The sequence below is a fragment of the Trifolium pratense genome, linkage group LG7, assembly GCF_020283565.1.
Source record: "Trifolium pratense cultivar HEN17-A07 linkage group LG7, ARS_RC_1.1, whole genome shotgun sequence".
In the NCBI taxonomy this organism is placed as follows: Eukaryota; Viridiplantae; Streptophyta; class Magnoliopsida; order Fabales; family Fabaceae; genus Trifolium; species Trifolium pratense.
The window spans coordinates 51,248,751-51,266,948 of record NC_060065.1 but is presented as its reverse complement, the minus strand read 5'-3'; the positions used below and the strand labels follow the sequence as shown (position 1 = coordinate 51,266,948).

The 18,198-nt window shown below is 32.7% G+C and overlaps 3 protein-coding genes across 4 annotated transcripts; all 3 read left to right on the top strand.

Moving 5' to 3' along the window:
- The first annotated feature begins 2,102 nt into the window (after positions 1-2,102).
- On the top strand, positions 2,103-8,331 carry LOC123894675 (protein STRUBBELIG-RECEPTOR FAMILY 3-like). Of its 2 annotated transcripts, none has more exons than XM_045944727.1 (17): positions 2,103-2,254; positions 2,823-2,977; positions 3,713-3,842; positions 3,923-3,994; positions 4,167-4,232; positions 4,311-4,382; positions 4,478-4,549; positions 4,664-4,735; positions 4,816-4,881; positions 5,078-5,143; positions 5,442-5,863; positions 5,970-6,355; positions 6,494-6,765; positions 6,866-7,004; positions 7,181-7,317; positions 7,401-7,557; positions 7,849-8,331. In XM_045944727.1, the coding sequence occupies exons 2-17, from the start codon at positions 2,851-2,853 to the stop codon at positions 7,945-7,947; spliced, it is 2,355 nt and encodes a 784-aa protein (XP_045800683.1). In that variant the 5' UTR covers positions 2,103-2,254; positions 2,823-2,850; the 3' UTR covers positions 7,948-8,331. The 2 variants fall into 2 exon arrangements, with proteins under 2 accessions (XP_045800683.1, XP_045800685.1); XM_045944729.1 differs by lacking the exon at positions 2,103-2,254 and adding an exon at positions 2,433-2,595.
- Positions 8,332-8,706: 375 nt separating this feature from the next.
- On the top strand, positions 8,707-13,113 carry LOC123894674 (secretory carrier-associated membrane protein 1-like). The gene is made up of 13 exons (XM_045944726.1): positions 8,707-8,798; positions 9,269-9,328; positions 9,932-10,018; positions 10,120-10,182; positions 10,534-10,567; positions 10,648-10,770; positions 11,586-11,648; positions 11,728-11,821; positions 11,903-11,948; positions 12,038-12,105; positions 12,372-12,420; positions 12,590-12,655; positions 12,736-13,113. Exons 1-13 carry the CDS (start codon positions 8,745-8,747, stop codon positions 12,820-12,822), a joined length of 894 nt encoding a protein of 297 aa, XP_045800682.1. The 5' UTR covers positions 8,707-8,744; the 3' UTR covers positions 12,823-13,113.
- A 1,131-nt stretch (positions 13,114-14,244) lies between these two features.
- LOC123894673 lies at positions 14,245-14,852 on the top strand. Its single transcript, XM_045944725.1, has one exon. It carries the CDS (start codon positions 14,357-14,359, stop codon positions 14,564-14,566), a length of 210 nt encoding a protein of 69 aa, XP_045800681.1. The 5' UTR covers positions 14,245-14,356; the 3' UTR covers positions 14,567-14,852.
- The last annotated feature ends 3,346 nt before the right edge of the window (positions 14,853-18,198 follow it).

The following is an 18,198-nucleotide window of genomic DNA, read 5'->3' as shown; positions in this document are numbered from 1 at the left end:
GAAAATAAAAATGGAATGCATTATTTTTAAAATTATACTATCAATTTTTTGAAGGAATTTTTTTTTGTCAGACTTCACTTAATCATCTTTTTACTGAATTCAGACATTACTTATTTAACATTTAATATTACATTTTTCGACCCCCTGTCTCATCAATTTCTAGATCCGTCTTGTCAGCACTAGAATTCTACGTGAACAAATAAAATGTTTGAAGTTCGAATTCCGACACTTACTTATACAATAAAATATATTCTTATCATTAGAAAGTTTATTTATTTTCTTTCTTTGTTGATTTTTTTTTCCTTTTGACTCCTCTCATATTAGAAAGTTTTTTTGACCGAAAAAAATGAAGTACACATGGTCATAAAAAAATCCATCCAAACATACAACAAGTATGACTTTGGATCAATTTCCTTTTCATTAAACTTCACTAACATGATGGGTCATTGTTCTTTATGCAACCAAATTCGGCATATATTCCCTTAATTTTTAAGTCACTATCACTTTATAATTTTTTTTTAAAAACAATCAAATTGACTATGATTTTGTTTTCTTATGATGCAACTAATTTATTTTTCTCTATTTTTTTGGGTGAATTTTTAAAGTACCAATGTATTGTTTAATCTATTAATCTTATCTAATCCAATATTACTAATTATTAATATAGTATTTTCAATCAATCCACAAATACTAACTTAAGTACAAATACCAATATTATTAGACAAATACTTCCATTAAAATTTAAATATTAATTCTCATAGTTATCTACGTGAGTTTAAGTGATATATTTATTATTGTGAATTAAGTCTCACATTGCTTAGAAAAGTTGAGGTTGAATACTTTATAAGTTTGAGGACCCATAAATCTAATACCTTAAGGTTTTTGGATTAAAGTGTGATGTTCAATTCACTTATAGAATTGTTCTTGAACCTAATGTGGATGATCCCCGGCTGCCCCCTCGTGATGACCCAACACTTATTACTTCGTGAAGTTATAGAGAGTTGACTACACCGAAGTCAATCATATTTAGACTATTTGAATAAGATTAGTCAATCTAGATTTTCAGCTCGAATTTCATATTTAAAAAAGGAAAATGCTAACGAATCCCCCGAGATACTCTTTAAGCATCTTAAATAATACATTTTTATAATAGTACGTTTTTATAATTTTTTTTATGAAAGTATGTAAAGTCAACGCATTGAAAATTAAAATATTCAATTTTTTGAATAAATAGTTTCTTTTTGAATAAATATTCCACACGTTAGCAAGACCCTTTACAAAAAAAATCTCTCTAGTCTTAATTATAAGAAAAAATTTACTTTTTTAGATACATTGAATGATTAATGTATCCAAATTATAATATAGACTAAAAAAAACTCTTCATCACTTGGACCAAAGTAGATTCAATTCTCTAATTCCTATAAAAATAATAAAAAGTATTTTGAGTCGGTCAACTACTAGTATTTAGCGTGTGTTTGGTTATGCGGCGGAGAGAATTGATTTTGGCAGAATTGATTCCGTAAAATTGATTCTGGCCAAAATTGATTTTAAGCTGAAGTGGTTTATGTTTGGATATATTCATGAAAAAGTGAGTTGAATAAAAAATTTGAGTGTAAAAATCAATTCTAGAATCAGAAGCTACGATTTCTAGCTTCAAGTAGAATCAATTCTGGAGGCAGAATCAATTCTACTTTTGAGAAACCAAACAAGTCAGAATCAATTCTACACGTCCAGAATCAATTCTGGATGCTCCAGAATTGAAACCAAACATACACTTATTAGTATTACTACTCTTAATTTTTGTAGAAGATCTTTTTTACATTAAATTTTTGCACACACTCTAACAATTATTGATCACAAATAAAAAAAACATTAAAACAAGTGTTATTGGAGGTAGTAATTGGCCCGTTGTATTGCAAAAGACAAGGAAACACAGTCCATTCATGATTAAAACATCAACAAACAAACATGGGCAGCAAAGCACATTACAACATACTATAGCATAGTTACCGTACGCGCCGACGTAAGAGCGTGACAACCCATTCTTACAACAACAACAACAGATAAGCATGTAATGTTTTGCACTTTCATATCTGTGTCATCACACACACAATAACACACGCACTCTTTTGTTCTTGTTCCATAGAAGCTCACAGAAAGAGAAAAAAAAAATAATCAAAAACTGTGTCTCAGAATAGAATAGAATCTCCTTCTTTGCAGCTTTTTTCCATATTTTCTTCACCTTTTTCTTAAGGTCACTGTTTTAATCACACTACTACTCATTATTATTATTAAATTAAATATATATTTTATATCCTACTATGGTATTTTCTTCGGTCGCAGATTTACTAAATAATTGATGTATTTGGTTTGGCGAATATTTAACAATATGATAAAAACTTGGGAATTCAATGTATATGTGCTTACTTTCTCAACTTCCATTCACACCACTAATTTCACTGAGAATCTTAGCCGTTAAGTTTATTTACACACTCCACATACCTTTTTCTTACTTTCCTTTTATATCTTTTTTCAACCATAGTTTTCTTAAAAGTTATATTTTCAGCATTATCTCTAAAAATCCATACTTTCCAAGTAAGTTCATTCATTTTCTCAGATTTGATCCTTCTTTGTTCATGTATGATATGTTTATGCATTATTTGCTTATATAGAATAATGGGTTTATTTAAAAAATATAAAAAAATTCTTACTTTTGGTTTTCTTACTTTTGTTTTTTTGTTTGATTTTTTGAATGTCTAGTAATTATGGTTTGGTTGGTTGAACTTTTAATTCAGATTAGTTGTTGTTGTTGCTTTTTGCAGTTGATGATTAAGGTTGATTTGGGGATCAATGAGTGAGATGAGATCTACTTCACTGTTCAAGATAATGAAATTGAAAATCCATATAAAAGTTCTTTTTGGATTGATGTTGATCTGTATAGTACAGTTTTCACTTGCTGCTACTAATCCCTCTGATGGTAATGATTCTTCTCTTTTCATGTCTTTTTGATTTTCTATATCTACAGTAATGCTTTGGGTTGATAATTGTTAATCTACTTCCCTTGCAAAACTGAAGCATTAAATTTGTGCTTCTGTGCCTATTATACTAAGTAATTTGTGCACATGTTTCGTATTCAAATCAAAATTATGCAACCTTGGTTATAGAGGGTTACATTTAAGCTAGGTTTATGCTAGGTTTATATTTATAGGTGTTTATGGACAAATTATGTGAGAAAGCTTCTGACAAAAATTGAGTTATAGAGGTTTATTTCAAATTATGAGAAAACTGTTGTTTAAAAAACTTATAATTATAACAATGTTACTTTTATTATTTTTTGGTAAGTGTTTGTGGAGAAGTTTATGTAGACAGACTCTATGTGTCTTGCCTTTGGACCAATGTGTGCCGAGGCTATTGAATTGTGTGACTGTGTTTTGTAATGGAATAGATGATTTATGAACGAGGTATGCTATTTTTTACAAAGGAATCTGCATACGAAACACACGAATATACAATGTGGCAGTTTTTCATTGAAACTTGAGATGGTTCCTTATATGTTTACTAGCAAATCAAATGTTTCGTTTTTCATTCTTGCAAATACTTATCTTAATGTTCAACATTTTCCTTTATGAATATTAACATGTTCTTTGATTATTTTTCATCTATATGTGGTTTATTATAATTTGATGGTTCTAAAATTTCGTAATTGTATCAGTTGCTGCAATTAATAGATTATATGCTGCATTGGGCAATCCTGTTCTTCCTGGGTGGGTTGCTAGTGCGGGAGACCCGTGCGGAGAAGCGTGGCAAGGCGTTCAATGTAATGATTCACTCATACAAGAAATGTATGTTATCTCTTTTTCTTGCTTAATTGCGATTATATCTTACAAATGTAATTGACCGTTAGCATACTTATGTATGACAGAACTCTGATTGGTGCAAATTTGGGAGGAGAACTTGGCGATAGCTTGGGAACATTTGTTTCTATCAAATCAATGTAAATAAAACTCTCTTCTCCACTCTTGCTGGCATATATTCTCTCACCTTTTTGTGTCCCTCGACATATATGCATAGCATGGGCAAGTCCACGTGTTAGTGTATGTTGCATTCCCTGGTTTGTGAATTTCTTCTGCTTAACCTTTGTTGTTTGCTTCATGTTTTTGCGGCAGATCTCTAAGCAACAACCACATCGGAGGAATTATTCCAACAAGTTTGCCAGCTACCTTGCAAACGCTGTATGTGTTACCTACCTGTGTAATATTATCTCTTCCAACAAATTATGTATAATGACAAAATGGTTTGTACTTTCGCAGTTTTCTTTCGGGTAACCAGCTAACCGGAAGTATTCCACCCACTTTATCCACATTGACAGAACTTACTGCGTTGTGAGTTTTTCGTTTCTTCTAATTTATATTAAATTCTAACGGTAGCTGATGTTAAATGTGATACAAGTTTCTAAATTTGAATCGCCCCCTTTCAGGTCTCTTAATGATAATCAGTTGACTGGAGAAATACCAGATGCCTTTCAGTCTCTTACGCGATTGACCAATCTGTAAGGCCTCATTTCAATTAATTTTTGGCGCAAACACACACATTGCCGAAATGAATCTCTTTTAGCTTCATTGTACATAAAAAATTATTTGATGTGCTACAAACTGTTATGCAGAGATTTATCTCATAATAATTTGAGTGGAGAATTGCCTCCATCTTCAGAGAATTTATCAGCTGTGACGACTTTGTGAGTTCCTTTTCTTGTTAAGGTGATTTTTATCTTTCTTATCTGTTAATCAATCTAACCTTTTCCTTTCTTGTTGGCAGAAATTTACAGAACAACAGCCTGTCTGGGACACTCGATGTTTTACAAGACCTTCCACTGACAGATTTGTACTTCTCTTGACCATGTTTCTTATAAATTTTGTATGACATTAGCTTGGTTAAATAAACAATAAGACTCTGGTTTGTAGTCATTATAGCTTTTTGGAAATTGGAATCAATATTAGGATTTGATACAATCTTTTTGGTTTTTAGACTACAGTCATTCTCTTTCTTAACACGTTGCGATTCTATCTTATTTGAACAGGAATGTTGAGAACAACCAGTTTTCTGGAGCAATACCTCCAAAGTTGTTAAGCATCACCAACTTCAGGTGAAAATTTTAAAACATAAAATATTTGCTTCTCTATCCTTATATGTGATGATTTCCTGAGTCAGATGATTGGGAAGATGGAAATGGAACTCGGTTTTTCGGACTATGTTTCCATGAAAATATCTGTGAGCCTGTTAATTCCAAATATATGCAGTGTTGCAATTAAGTAAAATATTTTGGCATTAGGCTTTATTTTCTGCACAATTTCTGTAGCACTTGCAGTTAAAAAAAAGCAATTAATCCCAATATCATTTGTATTTTTGGTGCTTCAATAACTCATTGTGATATTTATATGCAGAAAAGATGGAAACCAATTTGACCTTACTGGTAATGATACTATAGCTCCATCTCGTCCACCTCATTCTCCAGTTACAGCATCGCCATCAGGAACTGTGGTTCCTGGGACGCCATCTTCTGGACGTGTACCTAGTGGACGTGTACCTACTACTACTAAACCGGCTGATGGACCAACTGCATCAAAAGAATCAAGTTCCGGGAAATCGAAAAAAAACACCAAAAGAGTGATATGGATAACTATTTCTGGTGTATTGGGGTTTATAATTTTGGCACTGGCACTTGTTCTCTTTCTTCCAAGATGTAGCAAAAGGGAACGAGGCGAAAGAACCTCCAAGCAACATCAGATTGGAGCATATGGAGGCGAAAGAACGAATCCTTGGAATAATGGGGCACTAGTCCAACCACCTAGTCAAACTGAGAAAGGTAAATTTACTTGTGTTTTTTGTTTCATGATTCATTTTCTAACATTTAATTTTCCCTATCCATTTTAATGATTTAACTTTCTAACTAAATTTTTATTTTTGAACAGGACCAAAAGTGGCTGTTGCAAGGCCAAAAGAGAATCCTCGAGTAGTGCAAGATGAACCAAAAATGGAAACACTGCCGAAGCTATTAAGTCACAATATAGATATGAGTGCACTAGATGTAGATTCAATGCCACCTTCACCCCCACGTCCTCCTCCACCTCCACCTCCTGCTCCACCACTTGCCGCTGAGAAGGTGATTGTCGAGCCAACCACTTCCGCTGGAGGGGCTAACATCAATCCTTCCAAAAGAAGTGTTTTTCCGCCCACCTTTGCAAAATCTTTCACCATTGCATCCCTTCAACAGTATACAAATAGCTTTTCTCAAGACAATCTTATAGGATTAGGCATGTTGGGGAGTGTATATAGAGCGGAGCTTCCTAATGGGAAGGTAAGATTGTTGCTTCTCACTTGATCTTGATTTTATATAAAATGACACAAAATGGCTTTATGTTTGTTTTCTGTCTAATTCAACTTAACTGTAATTGATTCAAATCTTGACACTTGCTCTTTCTGTATGAATTGTTAGATACTTGCTGTGAAGAAACTAGACAAGAGAGTTTCCGATCACCAAGAAGATGATGAGTTTCTTGAATTGGTAAACAATATTGACAGACTTCGGCATGCAAATATTGTCGAGCTTATCGGTTACTGCATAGAGCATGGCCAAAGGCTTCTGATCTATGAATACTGCAGTAATGGGTCGATGTACGAAGCACTTCATTCAGATGATGAATTCAAAACAACACTGTCTTGGAATGCTCGCATTCGGATAGCACTTGGAGCAGCCAGAGCCTTAGAGTAAGTCCAAGTAACCACTAAGAAAAATTATTTTCCCTAGGAATAATGCATCTTTATGTGGAACTTATGAGTCTAATACTTGGCGTTAACCTCTTTCTAGGTACTTGCATGAGCAATGTCAGCCACCTGTTATACACAGAAATTTCAAGTCTGCTAACATTCTCCTCGATGAAGATCTATCCGTGCGTGTATCTGATTGTGGTTTGGCTCCATTAATAACTAAAGGCTCTGTACGTCAGGTAAGAGAGTATGAGATAAAAAAAATGTTTCTGCATTACGAGGGAAACAGTACAATTTTTTTTTTCAAGAAAAAACATTGATGTGCTGTGGAGGAATGTTAAACGTTCCTTCTTTCACCATTGTTTTGCAAAGGAATTTGCATTACAGCAATCTGATAACATTCATACAATTTCAGCTCTCAGGGCAGCTGCTAGCAGCTTATGGATACGGGGCTCCAGAATTTGAGTCAGGAATTTATACTTACCAGAGTGATGTGTACAGCTTTGGAGTGGTTATGTTAGAACTTTTGACCGGTCGTCAGTCCTATGACAGGTAAGACCCTTTAGATAAAACTTTAGCATATATTTTCGGCTTTTCGTGGACTTCAATTAATGTACTGTGTAAATCTTGTACAGGAAACGCCCTCGAGGTGAGCAGTTTCTTGTAAGATGGGCAATTACTCAACTTCATGATATTGATGCATTATCAAGGATGGTTGATCCTTCTCTAAATGGAGCTTACCCCGCCAAATCTTTGTCAAATTTCGCAGACATTATTTCTAGATGTGTTCAGGTAAGCTATTCAGTATTTCAGTCGGAAGGATCTGGATTCCCTGATATAGGTGAACAACACATTTCACGTAATAAATGATCTCGACCGTTAATTTGAGATCAAATGGCTCAAATTACACAATAGCTAAATCACTTTTAAATGGTCTTTGCCATTGATTCAATCGAACAGTCGAGATTAAAAACTGCGTGAGAGTGAGACAGTTGCAACATAGAATATGTTTCCGAATCTTGCATAGTTTACTGATTTATGTCATGTAACTGATTTTCTTTTCTTGTATATAATCTAATGCAGTCGGAGCCGGAATTTAGGCCAGCAATGTCCGAGGTTGTCTTGTACTTGCTAAATATGATAAGGAGGGATTCTCAACAAAATGAATCAAATGAAAGATGATAATGATATTTGGATATATGAATGAATTGCAAGAAGAATTTACCTCAGCTATTGAAGACATGCATTTCATCACATCCTAAGGAGGGTTTGTGATGAAATACTAACCATCCAATATTCACATGCCAAGCTATGCATTATGCAAGGTGCTTTATCCAATCAGCTTCAGAGAATTATTATAGGCACCAATACCCTTGTATTTATTTTATATATAAATAAATATTTATTTTATAATTTAATGTGTGATAATTTTCATGGTTGATTAATTAAACCATGCCACGTTATCCTGGTAATTGACCCATTCAATTTGATGATTGTTCCATAAAGCTGATGATGGAATATGATTCTGTAGCGTATCTTAGTTATTTTAATTTATTATTATGTCCATTTTTTGTGATGAAATGAAATTTTGATAATTCTTGTGTCTATTATAATATTTTAATTATATTATATATTTTTTTTAATAAAATTAGAAATCTATGATTGAAAATATTTTAATTAGCAAGAGGAATAAAAAAAATAATAATAAAAAACACTAGAAACTGAGCATCACCATGCATTGAATGATAACTAACATACATACATTACATACATAACAACATGCATGAAAACTTTGCTCTCATCCATCAATCCAACATTTTTCCTTCCTTCTCTTTCAGTTAGCTTTCATTCTCTCCCACAACAAACTAACAAACAAATCTCTTCTTCCCTTCTTTTTCTATCATCGTCATCATTTCCATTCTCATCAAAATTCTCGTAGTATCCATTTTTTCCTCGATCAAATCTATCCATCAAATCCCATGACTAACTACGATACCAATCCCTTCGCTGAAGAAGAGGTTAATCCTTTCGCCGTAAGTTTCTTCTTGTTCACATCCGATTCCGTATTTCATCTGCATTCTGTTCACAACATTCATCAATTAATCGAATCAACCAAAATATTCCCAATGTTGCTAAATTAGATACAAATGTGCTTCCTGTTAGAACATAATGTATCTTTTAGAATTAGACTCTGGTTTATTCTTCGTTCATGTGTAATTATCTTGAATATATATTATGTAAGATCTATTATATGTTTAATTATTTATCGAGAAATGATATTTTGATATCAAAATTTTGATGGTTATGTGTATTGTTTGAAGTGTGTTTAAGGTGCAGAAGATAAAAAGTAAGAGAGATAAATATAAATATATACGATATAAGATTTTGATGAATATGTTTTTTTGTGTGGAGTAATTAAACTTAAACATGATTAGTGTCATGAAATCAATTGAAATGGATCATAGATATAAACAAATTTCATTTTGATTAATAATAATATTAGGATGGAGTTCCTAAAGGAAAAGGTTCAGGGCGATATGGTGGAGGTGCATTCTACACTACTGTGAGCTCTCCTGTTCATCTCACTTCTATCATTGTGTATATCAGCTTACAATACTTTATTTAATCTTATCCATGACAAAGGATGCATCATCTTGTTTTAATTTCTGATATGTATCATCTGTATTTGGATTAAGCATGAGTGTTGCATAGTTTATGTAATCTTAAACTTGAATAATACCTAGAACTAGAAAGATCGAAATTTTTATTTGTTTGCACTTAGTGTATGTTTGGATGAGTGGTAAGTTTGGCAAATTTACGGTGACAACTTGATTTTGGTGAAGCTTTAAGGTGTAATTTTTGCAAAAATTATGGCATCTCGTTGTAATTGTTCTCCGTTCAGTCTCATATATAAACATATAAACAAAAGTTGACGTTTTAGATTCATTGAAACCATGATGTATCTGGTCTGTAATATAGACTAGATACATCACTTTTTCAATGAATCTAAAAAGTTAATTTTTGCTAATATATATGAAACTGAAGGGAGTAAGTCTGTCAATGTCACGGTGAATTCAAACATATACTAAATCATGGTATCACCTTTTTCATTCATTAATGATTACCTTTCAACATTTATTTTACCCTTTAATTTTACATTTTACAGAACCCGGGAAGTGCAAAGCTCTCACCCCTTCCTCATGAGCCACATGATCGCGGGACAACTGTTGACATTGCTCTTGATTTGCCAAAGGTAGAGACTGAATGATCAAAATGTTGAAGTAAATGTCAAAATTATGATGCTATAGTGTTTGTTGCTGATAAAAATTTAATTACATTTTTTTATAACTTTAGGACCTCAAAGCAAAGGAAAAGGAACTTCAAGCTAGAGAGGCTGAATTGAAAAGAAGAGAACAGGTAATTCATGTTGATCTCTTGCTTAAATGCTTTGACCCCAATTCTCATTTTATTAAGTTAGTTAACTTGTTTAGTAAGATTCAGTATAATATGTTGTTATTTTAAGACTATGTAGTTAACTATATTTATTAATGAATGATTCTATCAATTATAAGTAAATTTAACATCAATAAATGACTAATACTTTAGTTCAGCTTTGAGTTTATGAGCTGAATAAGCAGTCATATCATACCTTCAATTCCAAATTAGTTCACTTTGTTCATGTTGGTTCAGTTTTCTCTGCTATTGATTTGTGTATATGGACATTTATTATTGTAATTAGGTAACTCATGATCTAGTGATGTTTTGCAGGAGCTAAAAAGAAAGGAAGATGCTATAGCGCGAGGTATTTTAATTTCATCTATACTTATAGAAGTTAACAGGAATAATGCCTTCATTTTAGTGGTTTACATTTTTATTTTGCAGCTGGAATAGTTATTGAGGAAAAAAATTGGCCACCTGTTTTCCCTCTCATTCATCATGACATTGCAAAGGAAATACCGATACATCTTCAAGCGATCCAATATGTTGCGTTTACAACATGGTTGGGTACGTTGAAGTCCTTTATATCTTGTCAAAGGTTGTATTTAAGTGACAACAACTATTTGTTTTTTGATCTTTGGTTGAAAAGGCGGTTTCATATAATTTTTGTATTCATACATATGCTCAAAACCATAACTGAAATTAGAAGTTATTTGAACTTTAAAGTACTCAATCCTTTTGCTTCATGTGCTTTAATAGTTTAGTATCTTTGACATAAGCTATAATTGTTATACTTATATGCTAGTAAATAAAATGCCTATGCACTTAGTATTTTAAGTCCTTTCTATCCAACTATTTAAAATATTGCTTCCTTTGTGGCGAAGAAAACTATCACAAATTCATTATAACTGTTAGATCTTCTATATGTTGGAATACATGAGTGGATAAAAATGAAAAAGAACCTTCTACAGTTGCAATTCTCCTGCGTTATGTTCTTCTTAGTATTTTTTTCGTGATAAATAGAATTTTCGGAAAGTAAATCTTTATGCATATGCACATGGACATTTATGCAGTCCTGTGACAATGTTTTGTGGCCATATGAGATATCATTCTCTATGTACATTGGCAATTCATTATTAATCTTAGATAAAATTAGGCATTTCGATGCAAACACCTGCTTCTGTTTCTAAATAGAAGTACTGTTTCTCAGTTTCTTCAACAAATAATGGAAATTAGGAAGCAACCATTATGTCATTGATGGCAGTTGCAAGATATTTATAAATATTTCTGAAAGAAAATCTCATATACTTAATGCTATACGGAGTATATGGAGTTTCATTTTGGTCATTAAATTCATCCTTGAACTTTGCAACAATCTGCAGGTTTGATTTTTTGTCTGACATTTAATATTGCGGCTGTTACAGTAGCTTGGCTCAAAGGAGAAGGTTTGTGTTATATCTTATGATCGATTATAGTAGGCATGTAGCCATGTTGTTATTCACACAAATTTGTTTTACCATGTAGGACTGTCAATTTGGTTTCTTTCTATCATATACTTTATTTCCGGTGTTCCTGCATCCTATGTGATGTGGTATCGTCCTCTTTATCGTGCTACGAGGTATATTTCCGTATGATTCAATCCAATTTTACTGGTTTGACATGTTTTTGTTTTATAATTCTGTGTCGTCTCCTGTTACAGGACGGACAGTGCTCTTAAGTTCGGCTGGTTTTTCATATGTTACTCGGCAAGTTTTATATTCCTAGCAGTAACTATTCATTCTGTGCTTATTTTTCTAAGTGTTCTTAATTTTTTTCCCCCATTTTCTCCAAGCAGTTCCACGTTCTATTTTGTGTTTTGGCTGCAGTTGCACCTCCACTTGTCTTCAAAGGAAAATCTCTCACGTGAGTTTCCTTCTAATCTTTTCATTCCTTTTATTTAACATGCCACCTAATGTCCTTGAATCCTTGATCATTATATTATGACAATCATTTTTCTTTCTTGTTAAGAAGTCTTACATCGGTTGCGAGATGATCTGAATGTGTGTTTATAAAGTAGAGGCAATCCTCACCATACAAACCGGTTTTGTAGGGTTGAGTTAGGCCTAATACTCAATTCTAAGATTTCTAATTGTGCTTGTCGATCAAATTAATGGTTATGTTGTTAACAGAGGTATACTCCCTGCACTTGAGATCCTGACCTACAATCCAATGCTTGGGGTATGTTCCAACTTCTAGTTGAGTTATTGCACCGGCTTCTTGATAAGGAGTCGTAATAAAAAGTTTGATATCATTTTATCCCTAAAGCAGGTTTTATTTCCATGTCTTGACAAGCAATGGTTATACTTTCAAATGATATAGTAACTGTAATTCTTGTGCTGAATGGCAGATACTCTACCTTGTTGGATGTGGTTTTTTCACCATTGAATCACTGCTGAGCATATGGGTTATTCAGGTTTTCTTAATAATATAATATAACATATCTATTCTCTTGAATCTACTCCTACTTGTTTGATGGTTGATTTATATTTGCAGCAAGTATACATGTACTTCCGCGGCAGTGGGAAAGCTGCGCAAATGAAACGGGAAGCTACAATGGGGGCCATGATGCATGCTCTATGAGAATATGACATACTGGGGTGATAAAATGTGGAAAGTGGCATTTGCACCTTTGTTTCCCTCAGTTATCAGTTCCTTGCACCTTTTGCTTTGGATGTTATTCCCTAGGTTTTTTTTTTGGCCTTGCATTTGAGTCAAACTGGAAGATTAAGATAGAATCTGTAGTTGTTCATACATAGGATATGTTTCCTTGATGTATAACTTGTTTTTCATAGAATATTGTTCATATTAATATTGACAATTACAGTTCTGATTTTACATGTTACAGCAGAAATGTTGTCGACAGTATGTATCGATCAGGAATTGGCTATCTGCAAAGACGACCCTTCGGAAATTGCAGTCCTGTGTTTGGAAATTTCCCTCATTCATACGATCGGAATATATATCCTTGGATTGACCGGTCCAACAATTCCAAATTTTAAATTTTGTTTTATAATTTAAAATATTGAACTTGAATTTGAACAGTATAATCATAATCGAACAATCACCGATATCTCAAATGCGTGAATGTGAGAATGCATGACTGCAGCAGAGGAGCCGAGTCAGAACACTTAGATCATAGATGCACTTGTTAGTTAGGTACTTAGGTATATGGTTAATGGTTGTATAATTGATGACAATGATAAAAACAGTGTATATTGTTGACAAATCAAGTACTAATAACTATACAAGATGACTTCAACGAAGATTTAAATTCAAATGTTGTCGAACAAATGACTGATCTTAAATAAAGTTCATTAACCACTTCAACGACTTTATCATCTCATTTTTTATTATCTTCTTTTTTTTCTTTACTTTCTTTACTTTTAAATTTATTGTCTCAACCAAACCAAGTGGAAGAGAGTAGTAAGAAATAAAGGATACTTATTTTATATTACTGTAGTACAGTATACAGCACTAGTAATTTGATTAAGAATATACTGTACTATACATGGCACACTGGGACATATTAAGGCAAAAATAGCAAACTGACCTAACCAACTGCCACCAAACTTATTAATCAGGTCCTACACACATTTATTAAACCTCCGGTCCTCTTGACCTCCACATGTTGCAAATTCTGTTGCTCATCCACCCTTTCCAAACTACTTGACCCTCCCAGATTAAAAAAAAAACCTTTAAATAAATCATATAAGTTGGTAATTGACTTGCTCATATCTACAAAGGCGCGTGAATTCAATTCACACGGTCAGTATCTTTATTGGTGGATTATTCGTAAATACATATATAATTCTTTGAATCTTAAGGTCTTCTTAAGAGAATCTGTAGACCCAATTTACTTACAGTAAAAAAAATTATATATAAAATAAATAAAAATCGAACTATAAACACACTTTATGCTACAAAAAGAAAAGGTCATGTCATAAAATTCACATCTTCATTACTAAGAAAGCTCATTAACATTATGAGCCTCAACTAACTTATTGCCAGCTTCAATATCATATTTATTTTGCTATATTTATACACACATTACCTCTCCTCTTCTATCACATTTCAAAATTAGAAAACTAAGGCACATCAAAAAAAGAAGAGAAGAATGGTGTGCTTTTGTTTTCTTGTAGACCAGACAAAGGAGATGCAGAGGAGCAAGCCGGCAGCGGGGATCTGCTCACGGTGCGGCGGTTGTGCTAGCGTGGCGGATATGAAGACGGCTACAAGGTTTTGCTATGTTCCATTTTATTGCAAATCATGGAAAGCCATTGTTTGCACATTTTGTGGAGCTGTTCTTCGTTCTTACCATCACTAAGATACTATAAGTAGGTATTAGTACTAGATTAATAAGATTAATTATCATTAGTAGCAGATTAGTAGATAAGGTTGGTAGCTACCGGCTACTTTTTAATTGTGCTAACACATGGATATTGTGAATGGTCCATGATCATAAGATCTTGAAGTTTCAACCTCCAACTCTTTCTATATTAATTTATTTTTTTACTTGTTCTTTAAGTTGGAAGTTGGAACTTATTTTCAACAAATTTAGCTTCTATATATGTACTTTGTTTTGGTAAGTTAATCCAAATAACGTTAACATATTCTTATTGTGTGTAATTTCTTCTTTAAATATATTTTTCTTATGCTTCTCATCAAATGGAGTCACTCCTAAACTAAGATATTGAATTTGTAACTTGATAGAGTTCAAACTTCAAACCCATTGCAAAAAAATAAATTAATTATAAAATGATTATTTGTGTACTTTAATAATCATGCTCTTCTTCTTCAATTAAAAAAATAATGTATGATTTTTGTGGTGGCCTAACTCCTAAGTAAGATACACAACTAAAAATATATATAAAGAAGAAAGAACGTTGCAATTATAGTATATTGTAATATTGTAAATGAGTTACCAAATCCACACAATAACTAGCCTCTGGGGGGGGGGGGGGGGGGGGGGGGGGGGCAAGCATCTCAATCAAGAATTGGTAGAAGGTTAAAAACCTTTTGGTTGGAGAGGTTTTATTTTAGATATGATATAAAAGTTAGATATTCTAAAGATAGTTGACACTATTTTGTCAAAAAAATAGAAAGATAGTTGAAACTATTAAAGCCATAATTAATTTAACAGAAATGAGAATTGAACACAATTCAGTCATTTTAATTTAATTAAATATATATCGTGATAGATAGATTCAAGTCTCAAGTCAATATGACGTCATAAAAGACAACTCATATTTCAGCACACATTACATTACAATGACCTCAATTATAATAAAATCTTTTGATCAATATGTCATCTATATCGACTTTAAACGCATCTGAACTTCTTAAACCTGACATGTGGTCATATCCCATGTTAGTCATCGCATCCGCATAGACATTTGCTTCCCGGTAAAAATGACCCTATAACGAGTTCACACAAGTTTTAACCCTTCAACAACTCTCCAAAGCTCTGCTAGCATTGCATCTATTCAAAATTTTTAGAAAAGCCACACTTCCAAACACCTATGTTGTCTCTTATTATCCCACCACAAGCCGCACTCGTCATTTTTACTAGCACCATCGGTATTCAAACTAACCCACCCATGAGCTAGATAGCTCTCGCTACATAACACTCGTTATTTTGTACCTCTTCAATTAGCCAAAAATCACTTTTAAGTTCATTAGAAGAGTTATGTATTTGATTTATATTATGGACTAAATACAACGATTTTTTAATAAATTTAAAAATTGATTTTTTACTCATATCAGTGATCGGAAAAAGTATGTAGGGACAATTTTTTTTCAATAAAAATTTCATATAACTAAAGACGAAAGGAATAATCGCACAGCTATAGCAAAGGGGGTCTCCATTAAATACTCAACCCCTTCAAGTTGAAGTTGACAAAGGGAGGTTGATGTTTGTCTGTCAAAAATAAAACAGACAAAGGCACCTTAATGCAATGCCCTTCCTTTTGGGGAACCCCGTACGCTCTCACTACCAACCCATGACATTTACCATTACTGAAGAATCAATAGCCATCTATTATGGATTAAATACTTTTTTACTCTTTATAAATATATTATTATATATCAACTTTATATTTAGCTATTTTAAATTTTTGTTTAAATTTAATCTCTCTAAATATATTACTTTCAATTTCAATCCCTATTTTCTTATAGAATTTGAGTTTCATGTTCGAAATGACTTATTTTGATGACATAGCATTATCACTTAAAAGTATTGTTAACTTAATTATTTTTTTTTGTTACAATTAACTTAATTACTTAACTACTATTTATCTTTAATTTAATGTTATGGATAAATAAATAAAAATTAAATAATAAATTGTGAAATCATTAAACTAATGAAATTTTAATGTCTTAATAATGACAAGAAAAAGGTCATTTTGAACATAAAACGCAAATTTTTGTAAAAAAAACTATGGACTAAAATTGAAAGTTCGTATACTTAAAGGGACAAAAGTTTGATTTTTTTATTAAAAAAAATATTAAAAATAAAAATGATATATTTAAAAGAATAAAAAACATAGTTAACCTTTTTATATTTCCATCATCATAACCATAATAACATGTTTGTTTTCGATGGATCAGACGTGGTATTGGGCCTGGTCTAACTCAAAAGCTCTTCAATCTCATACAATTTAGACCAATCACATATTAACACGTGTTATTATTTATACACATCTCACATAGATGAAATTTTTCATAAGTAAATAACAATTCTGTTTGTACCAAAAAATAAATAAATAACAATTCTGTTCTTTAAATATGTGGGACATTTTTTGGGTGCGTTCTTGGGACATAATCTTAGTTATGTTTGGCGTAGCATTTTGACTTCCCCAGTATTGTTGAAAGAAGGCTACCGATGGAGAAATGGTGATGGTTCTTTAATACCGATTTGGAACACTCCATAGTTGAGAAACGAATTTGAAGAGAACCTCTGCATTACAACCCCCATCAATCATATTGGAACTTTGACTACAGTTAGTTCTCTCATTGATATAAATCGGGGTTGTTGGAATAGACATCTTGTGCCTGAGCATTTTTGTGATAGAGATGCTAATGCTATTTTAAAAATCCCACTTGTTAACCTTCGGAAAAAATGGTGAGATTATATGGAGGTTTGATAAAAAGAAAGGTTTATATTCCATTAAAAGTGCTTATAGAGTGTGTGGATGTGATGATCAATAGAGATGAGTGAAAAGTTGATTGTGATTGGCAAAAATTATGTGTTTTACCCGTTCCTCCCATGGTAAAGCATTTTATGTGGAGACTTGGGAGGAATTGTCTACCAAATAAGCAAAAGATTGATGAGCAAATGAGTCAATTGTGATTCAAATTGTGTGGTGTGCCAAAAATTTACAGAATATAATTGGCACTTGTTTCTTGATTGTGCGGATAGTATATCTTGTTGGCGAAGTGTTAATTTGTGTAATACCTTACAAAATCTTATGATCAATGCCTATTTTTTTTTTTAAAAATGTTTTTCAGCTATTATGGATCCACCTTAACACACAACAATTAGTTACTTTTTCTATGACAGCTTGGAGCCTATGGAGGAAAAGAAACCAACAACTTTGGGAGGCAAAATATGAAATCGTCGAACAGGTTCTGGGGCGAGCAACTTACATGCTGCACTCCTGGCAGCAGGCACGCGCTTCGACTAAGACAGAACATCACCAACAATAGCATGTTGTTTCAGTTGTTTTGTGGCAACCCCCATCGTCAAATCATGTTAAATGTAATCTGGATGTAGCTCTATTTGTAACAGAGCAAATGGTGAGTATGGGAGCTTGCCTTCGTGATGAGACAAACACTTTTATTTCAACAATGACAGCAAAGGAAGATGTCGTTATGTCAGCGTCAAAAGCGGAAGCTTGGAGCTTGCATCAAGGTCTCCGATGGGTTGCTAATATGGGCTACCGAAAAGTAGTCTTTGAG